At 44.0% G+C, this 13,738-nt stretch overlaps 1 protein-coding gene across 1 annotated transcript; it reads left to right on the top strand.

Annotated features, from left to right (window-relative positions):
* The first annotated feature begins 975 nt into the window (after positions 1-975).
* Positions 976-13,275, top strand: LOC131668532 (cadherin-86C). The gene is made up of 19 exons (XM_058942808.1): positions 976-1,201; positions 1,268-1,491; positions 1,980-2,093; positions 2,165-2,305; positions 2,378-2,501; positions 3,444-3,636; positions 3,715-3,958; positions 4,034-4,192; positions 4,265-4,591; positions 4,665-5,058; positions 5,129-5,345; positions 5,408-5,895; positions 5,984-6,465; positions 7,077-7,304; positions 7,646-7,940; positions 8,168-11,718; positions 12,017-12,511; positions 12,579-12,953; positions 13,063-13,275. The coding sequence occupies exons 1-19, from the start codon at positions 976-978 to the stop codon at positions 13,273-13,275; spliced, it is 8,490 nt and encodes a 2,829-aa protein (XP_058798791.1).
* Positions 13,276-13,738: the final 463 nt, after the last annotated feature.

The following is a 13,738-nucleotide window of genomic DNA, read 5'->3' as shown; positions in this document are numbered from 1 at the left end:
TTCTTCAAATGTTTTACAATGGCACGACGTGGACATATCCATTTGTCTCTTTTAGAAGTATGCTAAGCTACCTACGTACTCTTGTTTATAAATGCGTATTTTACACACTGTATCCTATGAAGAGTTGAATAGCTTCTAGACAATATGTCTTTGTCACAGTTACACTTTTGCAATTATAACTTGATGTCTTAAGTTACAGCTAGTAAGACCTTTTGCTTGGTAATATGCTATAACAAGAAACGCTATTTGCTGCAAGCGAATCTCTTATTATGTGAAAATCTATCAAATAAAAATTTTACAAATAAAAGAAAAGTCAAGTGAGAAAACAATTTACGTTAACAGGTGAGTTTATCACCTGGGGCAGTGGTCTGACGCAAGCAGGCCAACCGTGTGCGACGTCGTGGTTGCGACTGTGGCAATTACTCCTCGACGCATACACACAGACAGAAGACAATGAGAGGGCGAGAGAGATGGGGCCTCTTGATAAACTCTCTCCTCGGGCGCACGAATATCGATTTTATAATCGTAAAAGCGGGTCGCCACATTCATTATACAACAGCTACGTCTTTCACGGTGTTTCTCTTCCGTGTTTGTGCACTCTAACCTGCTCTCCCTCTCTCTCTTCCCGAGGGGACGCTGTATTTTCCACACCCCACCCCAAGAGCTAACGGATGTTCTGGGCAAGCTACTTGACATCTGCAAATCTTTGTCTTATCGTTGTTAAACATTTTTATCTTCGGGCGCAAAAATTTTAATACGCCAAGTATCGATTGAGTTTTCGATTTCGATTTGAGAATCAACATGTATTGGACAAAGATTCATTGTGAAAATCTTCTCAAGCTGGTCCGTAAACGGAGCCTTGTTCTATTCAAATGAGTTTGAAAGAATATATTTGAATGTTTTTTCTAAGGATTTTCTGAGATTTGTTTCACATAAATTGTGTGGAAGTTGAAATTGTACAACATTGATTGCAGCATGCTAATAGCCGAAGAATGGCTCAAGACGTGGATCTGTCTGAGCTTTCTATTCGCCTGGGCTAGAGCGGCACGTCCGCGATTCGATGTCTCCACAGACATGGGTATGGTTCTCGTACCTGCGGACGCCGAAATCGGCACTGCCATTTTCAGACTTCGCGCCACCGATCAAGATGCCGATTTTCCCTTGATTTTCGAGATTCTTGGTAAAAGCCATGAAATAAAAGGTAAAATATAAGCAAAAACTGTTTTGATCTAATTTGCAAATATTCTAGCTACGACAACACCAGTAGTGAGAATAGAGAATTTACCGTGTACGTTCTATAACAAAATATGTCAAGCAAACGTAATACTGACAAAGCGGCTAGTGCCAGGGCGTTTGCACGACTTCATAGTACGAGTGAGAGATTCGAGTGGTGACATGAACTCGATGCAGGCAACCATCTCTGTTACCAATGCAACCACTCTGAGAGAAAAAATTTTTCCACATCTACCTACGCTCGTCATGGTTTCCGAGGTCAGTTCTACAAAGCAGCCCAGCAGCGGTTGAGCTGCTTTTTTATGACAATTGTTACGAGTTTGCGCAAGTTTTGACGCTATAACGAGGAACTACGATTACGCTTGGTTTTGTAAATGCATCAAATCTACTTGGAAACGTGACTAACCATGCAAATCGGTGGGGGTAGTAAGTTTCCGAACGCCTACGTGCGGCTTAGAAAAGAAAAGCTTTTTATATACGTCTCGAGCAAGTTTACTCATTATCTGTCGTAAGATAATTGTGACGCGCTTAGGTCTAATACACGGTTGTGCCTGACGTCTATTTGCAGGATGCGAAGCCAGAAAAGGAGCTGGATTATCTTCTTGTCGAGTCGAATCCTTGGAGCGGCAAGCCAGTGTACATAGAGCTATGGGTAACAATTGATCGTTGTTTCCAATCTACCTTGTTGTCTAATGGATCGACACAAAAGCAATACATGTGTTTTGTCTGCACAGCAACCCAAAGAGCTATTTAAAATTAAGCAAAGACAAGTAGGAAGCCAAACCAAAGGTGTAATAACGCTCACAGGAGAGCTTGACTTTGAGACTCAATCGATGTATACTCTCACGATGTACGCAACGGTAAGTAATGATTATGTCGAGCGCTCGAACGCATTTCACAGCTGCTAATCGAAAGATAACCAACGTGTCAGGATCCGTACACGGAACCGGGCAAAGACACTCGAAACATCGCAGGCATCAATGTCGTAGTTGCAGTGGTCGACGTGCAAGATGTACCACCGATATTCACTCTGGCTCCACCGCTGACGACAATCAATAATACCGTGAGGCCGGTAAGCTACAAAACGCTTGCATCGCGGCGCATTTACAGGCAGCTTCAAATGTTCATTTGGCATTGGCTACAGGGGGACGTCATTCTACGGGTGCACGCTGAGGACGGCGATAAGGGCGTCCCTCGGCAAGTTACTTATGGGCTTATCTCCGAGGGCAATCCGTTCACGCCGTTCTTTAATGTCTCGGAAAGCACAGGTGACGCATTATGCTCTTTAATTTTTTCATGCGCCCGTCGGATTCATACGACTACGGAGATCCAATGGAAAAGTCAACAGTTGTAGCAGCTGTTACGCCGCCAATTCGGTAGTCGAATTGCGTAGGCGTAATAAACAGACGAGATTGCGATCGTTCCGTTGGACTGATTTACGCACGTGACTGACACGCGTTAACACGGACTTTTTTGGACCCGTGAGAAAAATGGAGTGGCGTCGCCATGTCGGAGTAAAGATGGTAGCTTGGCACTCGAAACTGGTCGGTAACTCCGACAAGTTTTCAGGTAGAAAATGGCTAAAAGATTCATTGCAACTCGTGCGTGCCGATATTATCGTCGTCGCGCGAAAAGCAAAGGGAATAGGAATGAAAATCAAACGGATCTCAAATTCAAGACATCCAAATGTTCAGCAACATTTTCACGTATATTTCAATAATTAGTTCTATCCCTAGTCCATCACATCCTAAACCAGCCATCAAACTTAATCTTAAATTTATATCGCATACCAAAAGGTATAGTACTCGCAGCAATTAACTCGCAGCAATGTCGGCGAAGCGTGCAGTGCAGCGCAGGGCAGTGCAGTGCAGTGCAGTGCAGTGCAGTGCAGTGCAGTGCAGTGCAGTGCTGCGACTTGCAGGTGGAAAAGGGGAAAAGAAACCCTTGCGGTTCGAGCGTCTACTGCGCGCATGTTTTATTCATTTGGTAATATGGAAGACGCGATATTCCGTGAATTCCCGAGGCTAAAGAATACATACGGCGAACAAAGGAAATGGACGTATTTAACTTAACGAGGTTGTGTGTACGCTAAGCAGTTCAGAAATTCATGGCGAGAGTTTCAAAGGGATTTAATTTTTTGCGCAGTTGTTGGCAGTCAGTATATTGCTTAGATTTCAACTACATATTTACGTCTACGATATTTTCACTAGGCGAAATAATCCTGGCCAGGCCGCTGGAAGAGCTAACAAAGATCACACACGTTGGCGCTCCGATAATTTTAAAGATTGTCGCCGAGGAAATACGCACGACGAGGGATGAGCCAGCAGCTCAGGCCAGCGTTGTAGAACTTGGACTGTTACTCGGCGAACCAGGAAATAGCCCTCCGTACTTCGAAAATGACAAGTAAGCTTTAAATTCTGAAAGCTCACTTACTCAAATAAAACATACTCCTGAACTAATTGTCCTGTCCACTTGTTTCAGTTACGTAGCGTGGATCGATGAGAACGCGGAACCAGGCACAATTATCGTCTTTTCCGACGCTTACTCCACCCAAGTCAAAGACGAGGACATCGGCAAAGCGGGCGTCTTTGCGTTGAAACTCGAGGGTAATAATGGCACTTTCGAGATTAGTCCTGCGGTCGCTGAGAGGAGCGCGAGCTTTGTCATTACTGTTCGTGATAATTCCTTGATTGATTACGAGAAATTCAAAAGTCTTCGATTTAGAGTCAGTGTATTTCTAAATGGAAAATCGATTAATGATATTTTTCTGCATCGTCATAAGTGTCATTTTTTATAATAGATTGTAGCACAAGAAGTAGGACCAGCGACAAACCTATCAACCTCCATCCCCGTAACGATTTTTCTCCGTGACACGAACGATAACCCTCCCGCTTTCGATGCAACAATTTACGAAGCTACGTTGTCGGAAAATGCTAGCGCTGGCACAAAAGTTGTACAGGTCAGCGTTATTATTCTCTTATATTGTGGTAAACATAAAATAGATTTGCACTCACAGCCGAGAAATTTACAGGTGCACGCGACTGATAAAGACTCTGGCGTCTTTGGTCGCGTACAATACACGAAAATCATTGGTTCCGTTAGCGAAGGACTCCAAATGAATCCCGACACGGGTTTCATTACAGTGTCGATAGGGTCATTTCTCGATCGCGAGCAAGCTGCTAAACTAGAATTGACCATTGAGGCTAAGGATGAAGATGGCCGAGGTCTACGAGGGGTTACCAATCTCATTGTGAATATCATCGATATCAATGACAATGCTCCGATTTTCGAAACAGCCATTTACGAATTTATTCTGAACAACGAGTTGACCAATTTCACAATGTCAGCTTTTATAAAGGTTAGTCGAATTTCATTACTTTGAAAATGTATTATTGATAAAACATTGACTTTAATAAGATTGCATCTCGTAGGCTACAGATTCCGACGCCGAGCCTCCAAATAATATAGTCCGTTATGAAATAGTACACGGCAACTATGACAATAAGTTTCAGCTGAACGAAATCACCGGTCAACTTGTGCTGCGAGAACCAATCACAAAAATAAGAAAGGTACGAGCCAGTCAAGCGAGCAATGCTACGTGGAGTAATAAAAGCAAGCTATTCAGGGCGGCTCAGATCGTACCATCGAATAATCAAACGAATGCCACGACGGTTACAGTAAATTCAATAACGCCATCGTCATTTAAAGATTTTCATGTTTTGAATAATTTGACGGGCTTAGACGACGATAAGGCAAATCAAAGTCGAAGAAGACGAGCAGAAGATACGCCTCTGTTCATCCTCACAGCTCGCGCTTACGACTTAGGTGAAATGCGCCGCACGCAGGTAATTCGATGAAACGATAACTGGATATGAAGCTTGTCTTATGTATTTAGGCGTGCCACATCGATCAAGCGTAACCCAAATCCGTGTACTCCGACCAATGTTGGCATTCGCACGTATCGTCATGTTCGTAATGCCAGGTGAAAATCCGGATCCGAAGAAGACAGCCGAAACTCTAGCAACAATTACAGGAAGTCGCGTGACGATCATGGAAATAAAGCCATACGTCGCCGCTCAAGTTGACGCTGGAAATGCCGACATTGGAAAGAGGTTGAAAATTACTCTTTGACATAGCTGCGCTAGCAGATATTTTCTCATAATGTTCACTGTAGGAGCGTGGTCGTAGCTCGAGTAGAACAAAATGGGCCTGGAACGTTGGTCGATGTTGACAAGATCAGAGCTTCATTGGCGGAAAATGGCTTTGGTATTATTAGCGGTATGGATGGTAACGAGAATCCAACGAGTGGTTACGAAACGAGTAGCGGTAGCAACATCAAGGATAGCGGTGCGACATCGATGAATGGCGAGGATGTGGTAAGGCTTTCTTTCATCAAAGTATTTGCAAGAAATGAATATTATATGATTTTATTGCAGACTGTGTACAAAGCCGAGAATAAGCTATTGACGTGGCTGCTAATACTATTAGGCTTGCTGATTTTCACTGCTCTCGTCACGATAATACTGTGCTGCGCATGCTCCAGTTGTCCGTTCTACATGGAGCCTCGTAAAAGGCGAATACATTCCTCGGAAACGCTCATCATTCGTTCAGATGCCAGACCGAAAAGACACTTACACCGCAAGCCTATGAAAACAGACGAGGGTAACTGCTACAAGAATCCTTTATCCTCGACAGCCATTATTACAGCCATAATTGAAGGAAAAAACTAACCGAATGCCTTGCCCTTTAGGCTACTACAAGGAACGCAAAGAGGCATGGAGTGCCGATCCAGAACGTCAGCAATGGCAATTCAATCGTCGGAACACCAACAACCTCGGCATATCATCGCTGCCGGGTGACGTCCATCAAAGCGCAGCTGAGATCGAGCGAATGCGTCGAGCGACTTCTCTCCGCCAGCAGTACGACGCCTTTGGCGAGCCCATACCGCGAGTAGTGCCGATGAACCTGGGAGATGAGCGTATGTACATGGAGGATATGGAGGTGGCGCAGAGAAATTTCGAGCAAGCTGAAATGGATTCGCTGAGGAGACACGAACTCGAGAGAGGCAGTGATGGTGTACTGAGGAATGGCGCAATCACTGCTGCTGCCGCGGCTGCTGCTAGGCAAGAGCGAATACGAGAGCAGCATTATTACAGGGAAGGCAACGCCGAGGTGCTTAAACTTGTTACGAGGGGAGAGATTGAAGATCGCAAGGAGTTTGCCGATAGACCGGTGAGTTATCCACGTGCGCTTTATTTTCGCGACGGAGAAAGCTTTTTTTCATTCGGGGATTCCCGTTTCGTTGGGATTGCTCATTCCTTTTTATGACTTCTGATGACAATTCAAGTACACATAAATTACGTTGAAGTCGTCGCGTATCCGATTCTATGATTATCAAAAAAGGCTTTAGTATAATACTTTGGGTTGAAGGTATGTACTCGTATAGTGTGTGCGTGCGTCTGTGGCGCTGTGACCAATGGTGATCAACGTTGAGTGGAAAGAGTGGGAGTAACATGACGAATATCGAACAGATAGCTACGTAATTTGCAAGGGGTTAGTGAGTGCGCGAGTCAAACGAGAAGCAGCTCAACAAAACGATGCACGTTTGTATAACTCGCTGTTGCTTGGCTATATAATTGCATTTCGAAGACGTCGTTGCCGTTGCTTATCTGATCGACTGATGTTAGTCGTACCTCGTATACATTCAACACTATGTCTATTCTGATCCGGATAAAACAAAAGAACAAAAGTAGATTATTCAAACAGCCTAATTTAATGAAGCTGCCCATCAGTCGTCGATAATAATTTAAGCTTACAAACTTACGTTGCTTCTTGCACGATAGAAGGATCTGTACCACGCCAACGGCAAAGACATCTTGCTACAGCGTTTCATCGAGGATCAAAAGTTGCGCAGAAGTCAAGATCTACGTGACAGCCCTCACGAAGCAGACGTCGATCGCAGCATGGAATCGCATCAACGAGCCAACGAGGTCACCGAAATTCTCATACTACCCGAGAGACTAGAGATGCAACGACAACCGAGCTACCCTCAAAGATCCCACGATCAAACGGTACATAGTATTTTAAAATAAATGCTCTACTTTAGACGCGATCAGACATTTTTATGGAGATTGGAAATTATGTGAGTTATTTTCATTGCAAAGAATAAAATGAATAAAACTCGCATAAAGAGCCTGCCCGGCTTCATTTTTGTGGCTGTTTAGATGCTTAGAAAAATCAATGATTTACACTGAAGAGCGTTTACACGCTCAAACCAATTATGTGGTTTTTATCGCCACTTTCAATTTCGAAAGTCGTACGATCGTAAAAACGCTTATAGTCGCAATTTACACTGTACAGATTCATTTGATTTAAATCGTTGACTGTATTATCAAATCATTTTTTTCAGCAGATAAACGTCGACGTTCAGAGATTGATAGGCGAGCACCCTTATAAAACCAGAGACGACGAGGCAGACGACTATAGAAGCCCACGAGGGGTTGAAACGTCGACGAGAGATGCGGAGGTAGAGGCGGAGATCGCTACTTCCGTACATGAGAGAAATGCGCCCTTTGGGATGCACGACGCTGAACTTGTGCGACAGAATGTTCTGCTAACGAGGCTCTTGCTTGAAAAGGAAGCTAGAAATGGCTTGAGCGCGCCAGTCGTCGATAGCTCTAGTTTCCTCGAGACTCAAAGTCTTCCAGGTAATTCACAGATCTTGCTAGTTATTTTTATTATTTATGGGACAAATGCTCGGTGATGAATGCTCGATTTAACGTATACAATTATGTCCCCGTAAAAACGATTACTGACCACCATCGAACGAATTACTTTTCATCAAACTGACTGATTCGCAGCCCCTCGTTCATTAAAGTTTTCAACTTCCACCTGAAACAATCAAACTAAACTCGGTCGTTCGTTCCAATTCCAGGACAAGTTGCTATCGCCACGCAAACAGATCGAACAGCGTCAACGCAAACGGAGTGCTTTTTCGGTCGTAGTCGTAGCGACAACGAAGAATCAGAGGAAGATCCCCGATTAAGGCGAAAGTCCAAGACGACACGCGGAAAGTTAGAAGCGAAAGAGGATTTGAAGCAAATGAAGACCATTTGGGTGAGAACGCCGATTCCCGAGGAGAGCCGCGCGGAAAGTGCAAATAAAAATACGACACCAACGAGGATGAAAATCAAGGCTAACGAAAGTAAAAAAGTGTCACCCGATTTACCGAAGGAGATGAGCCATTCGCTGGATTCCGACAACAACGAGGCAGAGCACCAGGAAACGAAGAGAAAGACGACGACGAAGAAGGTAAAGGAAACAAGACTGGAAGATGATTCCACGACGCCGTCACCGGAGACTAAAGAGAAGAGTACTTCGTTGAAGAGTAAAGTGAGGAAAAAACCGGAGAAACCCCCGAGAAGGAAGCTAGACTCGGAGAAGAGTCACTTGATGGAGCCAAGTTTCCGTGTGTTGGAGAGAGAAATCAGCAGTTTCCAGCAGAAGATCAAAGACTTCGGCGATAAAAAACTGAATTTGCTGAAAAAAGATGACAGCAAGAGAGAAAAAGAATCTGAAGACGACAGTGGAGCAACATACGATGTCTCCAAGAAGTGCGAAGTGACAGTGAAGGGAAGCAAGAAAAGCGTTTCAAGAGAAACCAGTCCTAAAAAAATATCAGTCGAACAAAAATCAAAGAGGAACGAAGAGGAAAGTAAATCCCGACAAAACATCAGTAGTTCCGACCTAGAAGATTCGGACAAATCGAGACAACAGCAGCCACTGACTTGCAGCGAAAGGACAACGCAATACGAAAGCTCGAGGACGGAAATAAGAAGCAGATCGCAATTGAGACGTCAGCCGAACTTGGAGAACTCGGACTTTGCAAAATCGAGCAGCGAGAAAATTGAGGACAACAAATCGTCGTCTTTGGACTTGAAGCTCGACCCTACTGCGGATTTCAAGAAGAAACAACCTCGAGGGAAATATTTGCAAAGCCAACGGGCTGCGACGAAGAGGCCATTGGACGCTGCTAGGCAGAAAGTCGCCGCAGTGAAATCAAGAACTATAGAGCAGAAAAGTAAGAGACTGACAACGGCCAGCGACGAAAGTAAATTGTCATCGCCGGTAAAGAAGTCAGCAAGCTCGGAAGAGGATAAATCAAAGACAACGTCGTCGTCGGACGACAAGTCCAAATTGTCGACTGCTATTGGCATTGATATTGATAAATTGGTGGAAGATGTCAGAGAAGCTGTAGAAAAGGAGCTGCAAGCTGCTAGAGAAGCAATGATTGTCGGAAAATTAGGAGAGTCTGCAGCTGATGAAAAGGGCGATAAAGTAAAAAACTTGTCAAAATTGGAAGAGTCTACGGCTGAATGTAAGACTGACCAAGTGAATACTTGCTCGAAATCAAATGAAACTCAGGGATCTCCTACGAAAATTAAAAGTCAGTCTCTAGATAAATTGAAGAGAGAAATGGCATCCATAGAAAAAAATCGAGGACACAGGTCTATCGAGGGTAAAGAGAAGAAAGAAAAGTCAAAATCAGTCAGCGGTATATCACCGACTATAGCCAAAACGGACGAAGCAGTGACGTTCATTGTTTTCGAAAACGACAAAATTCGAGGTGAACCTTCCGCAAAAGCTTCGAGATTGACGGATATACCCAGTCAAGATTCGACGAAACCTCGAGAGCCAATGCGGTCTATAGAAATAATAAGCAAGCCATTGGAGATGAAATCTGAAAACGTAGCGGAACAGAAAAATGACGTTGTGACAAAAAAGACGTCGGAAAGATTCGACGAAATGGACAAGGCTGTACCAGACAGCATCGATGAAACTAAAAGACTTATGTCAAGTGAAAATGAAAACAATAAGAGCGAGTTTGACGAAGCGAAAGAAAAAATATCGGAAAAAATGACGAAAGCGGAAGATGCAGTGAGCGAGAAGAGCGAAGAAACAAAGCATAATATATATGACAGAGCCGATGAAAGCAAGCAAAACATTGGGAATGAGATGGAGCACACGAAACAAAGTGTATCAAACGCAATCGATAACATTAAATTAAGCGTATTCGAGCAAATCGACAAAGGCACGCGTGATATTTCGAGTAGCGTCGAGGATACAAAGCAGAACGCATCAAATGTCATCGATGAGGCAAAGGAGAACTTATCTGATAACATTGGCAAAACTGAACAAATTCTTTCGGACGTAGTTCAGGAGTCTGTTCATGGAATGCCGGATATTATGGATGAAGCCGAGCAAAGCGTGTCCGATAAAGCTGAGCAAACAGTTTCAAGTTCAGTGACAAATTCCAAGCAGAGTGTATCAAATAAATTGCAGATCGGCGGAATCGAAATCGATTCACCCGATGACATTGACGAAATAGGCGTGAATCTTTCAGATGCAATGGGTGGTGCAGCGCAAAATATATCGATAGTAAATGAGGAAGCTAGCATTAGCGATCAGCTTAAACATACCGTGAAAAGCATGCCAGATGAAATGAAGCCAGCCGAAAGCGATCCAACCGTAACGGATGAAATGTCTGAAGCACAAAAAAGGACATCTGATCAAATAGAAGAGATTGCGAGAATCGAAGCAATTTGTCAAGAATCAACGGTAAGCAATGAAATATCTTCCAGCGGAATTCCGTCTGCGGCAGAGCAAAGAAAATCCGGAACAAGTGAACCCGATAAAGCAGCTACAGGTGCAACAAGTGATACTAAAATAGAGCCTGAATGCACTGTCTCGAAAGCTTATCTGTGCGAATCGACATCCGCAAGTCTTCCAAGCGAGATGAGAGAGCAAGAGGGGAGCGAAACGATAATCGATGATAGTAAAAGTGATAAAGAATCGGCGTCTGAACAACTGACGATAAAAGCTCAAGAAGCCAACAGGAAAACAGGAGACGAAGAAACAAATCGTAGCCGAGTTACGACGACTGTCGAGAAATCGATAGAAGAAACGAAGCGAACGGAGCGCGTCGAGCAATCCAAATCTGATGTTCCGTCGCTGAATGAATCGCAGAACATCCAAGTAAAGCCATCGAAAATCGAACGGGACAAAGCTCGCTTGAAAATCCAAAGATCGCGTAGTCCCGTGAAATTTTTCAAACCAATCAGTCCCGCGGTGCAAGTGATTGCCACGACAAACGAGGACGAGAGTGACGAGGAGTCCTCGAGTGCGAGCGATATTTCAAACAAGACAGCCCTACAAACTAGTCAACCCTATAGAACGCCAAGGCATTCAATATCGTCCGACGAAAAGAAGCCCGAGCCGAAAGCAAGGCAGAGGTGGGACAAAGAGCCCTTACTGAAAGTTGAAATGCCGAGGCCTTCGAAGACGAATTTCCCCAAGAAGATGGAAGTGTCGGCGATTGATAAGCCCTCGGCCGACCAGACCACACTGTCGAAAGCAATTGCCAAAGAGCAAGTTGCGGCTGCGACAGGCAAATCGACGACACGCGCAACAACGAAGGAGACCGAGGTTCGTACGCCAGCAGCTCAATACAAATATCACGTTGCTTAGTTGCTTTCTCTTTGCGTCGACACTTATCATTAAAGATCAGTTCATTTCGTTGCACTTGCACATACCTATATCAAGTCAAACATCATTCTCGAAATTTCACTGAAATAGACATGCTTTGTTCATTCTTAGAATTATACATAAACTTAATTGAATTGACTGTCCCTATGGAATTAGGACAATAGCGCGTACTTTTTTTTTTAAACTCTCAGATAAATTTTTAAAAAATAAGCCATCGATTCTTTCATTTGCAATCTAGCAAGCAGAGACTAAAGAAATCACACGACCGGTAGTAGTAGGCGTCAAGCGAAAAGACCATCTGCGTACGGATCACTTCTCGCGAATAGCCGACACGCGTCGATCGTCACCACGGCATGAAACTGGCGAAACGCAAAGTCGCTCGAACAAAGTGGAAATTCGCTCGAAGCACCTGAAACTCCAAGTCAGTCACCATTATCGTCAAGCGAAAGATGCCAACGTCGGCGATGAACGTGAAACGGCCTCGCAGTCAACGACTACGACGACGACGGCGACGAAAGTGGTCGAGCACGGTAAGGAGCCGGAGATAGCGAATGCACGATCGCGTTACATGGCTTGGTATCAGCAGAAGCGCGCTGAAACGGAAGTCAAACGACGAGAGAAAAAAGAAGCCGAGGAGCAACAGACGAGAATCAAGTGGACGAAGAAGCCGACGGTTAAATCTAGAAAAGCAAAGTCTGCGGAGGATTCCGATCAAAATAAAGCTAATGCTAAGGTGTGCATGCCAATCGTTTGCCTTTGGTTTGTCATTCTTTCACGCGATTAATGTGATTTTGCCGTAGGAATCGCTATCACGCGAGCGAGCGAAATCCTCATCTGAAAGCGCGCCAAGCGCCGCAACAGCTCGAATAAGCCGTCTTCGAGTTCGTCCTCTGGTCAACGTCGAGTCTGAACAATTGAAAGCGATCGTACGTCAGGGGCGCAAGCTCCGCAAGAAAGAAGGTGGAACCGACGAAGACTTAACGGTGCAAATTTTTGCGCCGGAAAGACCACCGCCCGAGAAAATCGAAGACGAGAGACTGACCGTTGCGTTGCAGCTTCAGCCCCGACATCATCTTATTCAGCACTCGGAATATAAATACGAGAAGAGCGTGATGCCACCAACGTTGCCGTTTTATCTGCATCCACCGCCAGCTCCACCCAATCCATCGCCCGAGGCTTTTCAGGTGCGTTGCTAGCGATAAGCTTTTCCTCGACTGGTCTGTAATTTTTTCCGTAACAGTCACGTCAAATGTTGGATGAATTCAATCGCATAAACAGGACAAGATGACAATACGAATTTTGACATTCCAGGACGATTCGTTAGATAGTCGAAGATTAGATGACGACCTTGACTCGGGCATCGCAGTATCACTGCAAAATGGCACGACACGACTGAAGCATCAACAAGTGCTCGAGAAAAAGAGCGTCTTCGACATCGCGTACAACGAAGCTGCTCCGACGCAGCTCCGCTCTGATAGCAGTACTCCGCCATCGTGAACGTTTACCTTTCTTTTATCCAAGTACCTTTTTTTACTTGACAACAGAAATAGTGAGAATTTTATCCGTCCATATTATTGACATTCTATATCTAGATGTAGATTTATCTAGATTTGCGTCAAATTCAAATAGCAATTTATTCAAATATTATATATGGCGGTTGAATTCAATAATTTGACGCAAATACTAGAAGAAAATATAATGTTTCGTAAAATTTCATCGATAAAGGAACCTATGTGTATAAAAAATTTAGTCGAAAATTGTATTGTGGATCCATATTAGTGTATAAGATCTGTCGCATAAACGTCTATAAAAGAAAATCAATGTTCCAAAAAATATTCATACTTTACTTGTAACAACGAAATTAGATGCATAAGCATGTGGTTTCGTTGCTTACGAGTAGCGATTGTACAGTATCAGCTGTTAGATGTTTTGTCAGTGTTGATAACTGAAAAGATAGCTG

Source organism: Phymastichus coffea, unplaced genomic scaffold (genome assembly GCF_024137745.1).
Source record: "Phymastichus coffea isolate CEN01 unplaced genomic scaffold, Cenicafe_Pcof_1.1 PCOF00078, whole genome shotgun sequence".
NCBI classification, from domain to species: Eukaryota; Metazoa; Arthropoda; class Insecta; order Hymenoptera; family Eulophidae; genus Phymastichus; species Phymastichus coffea.
This window is presented reverse-complemented; position numbering and strand designations above follow the sequence as displayed.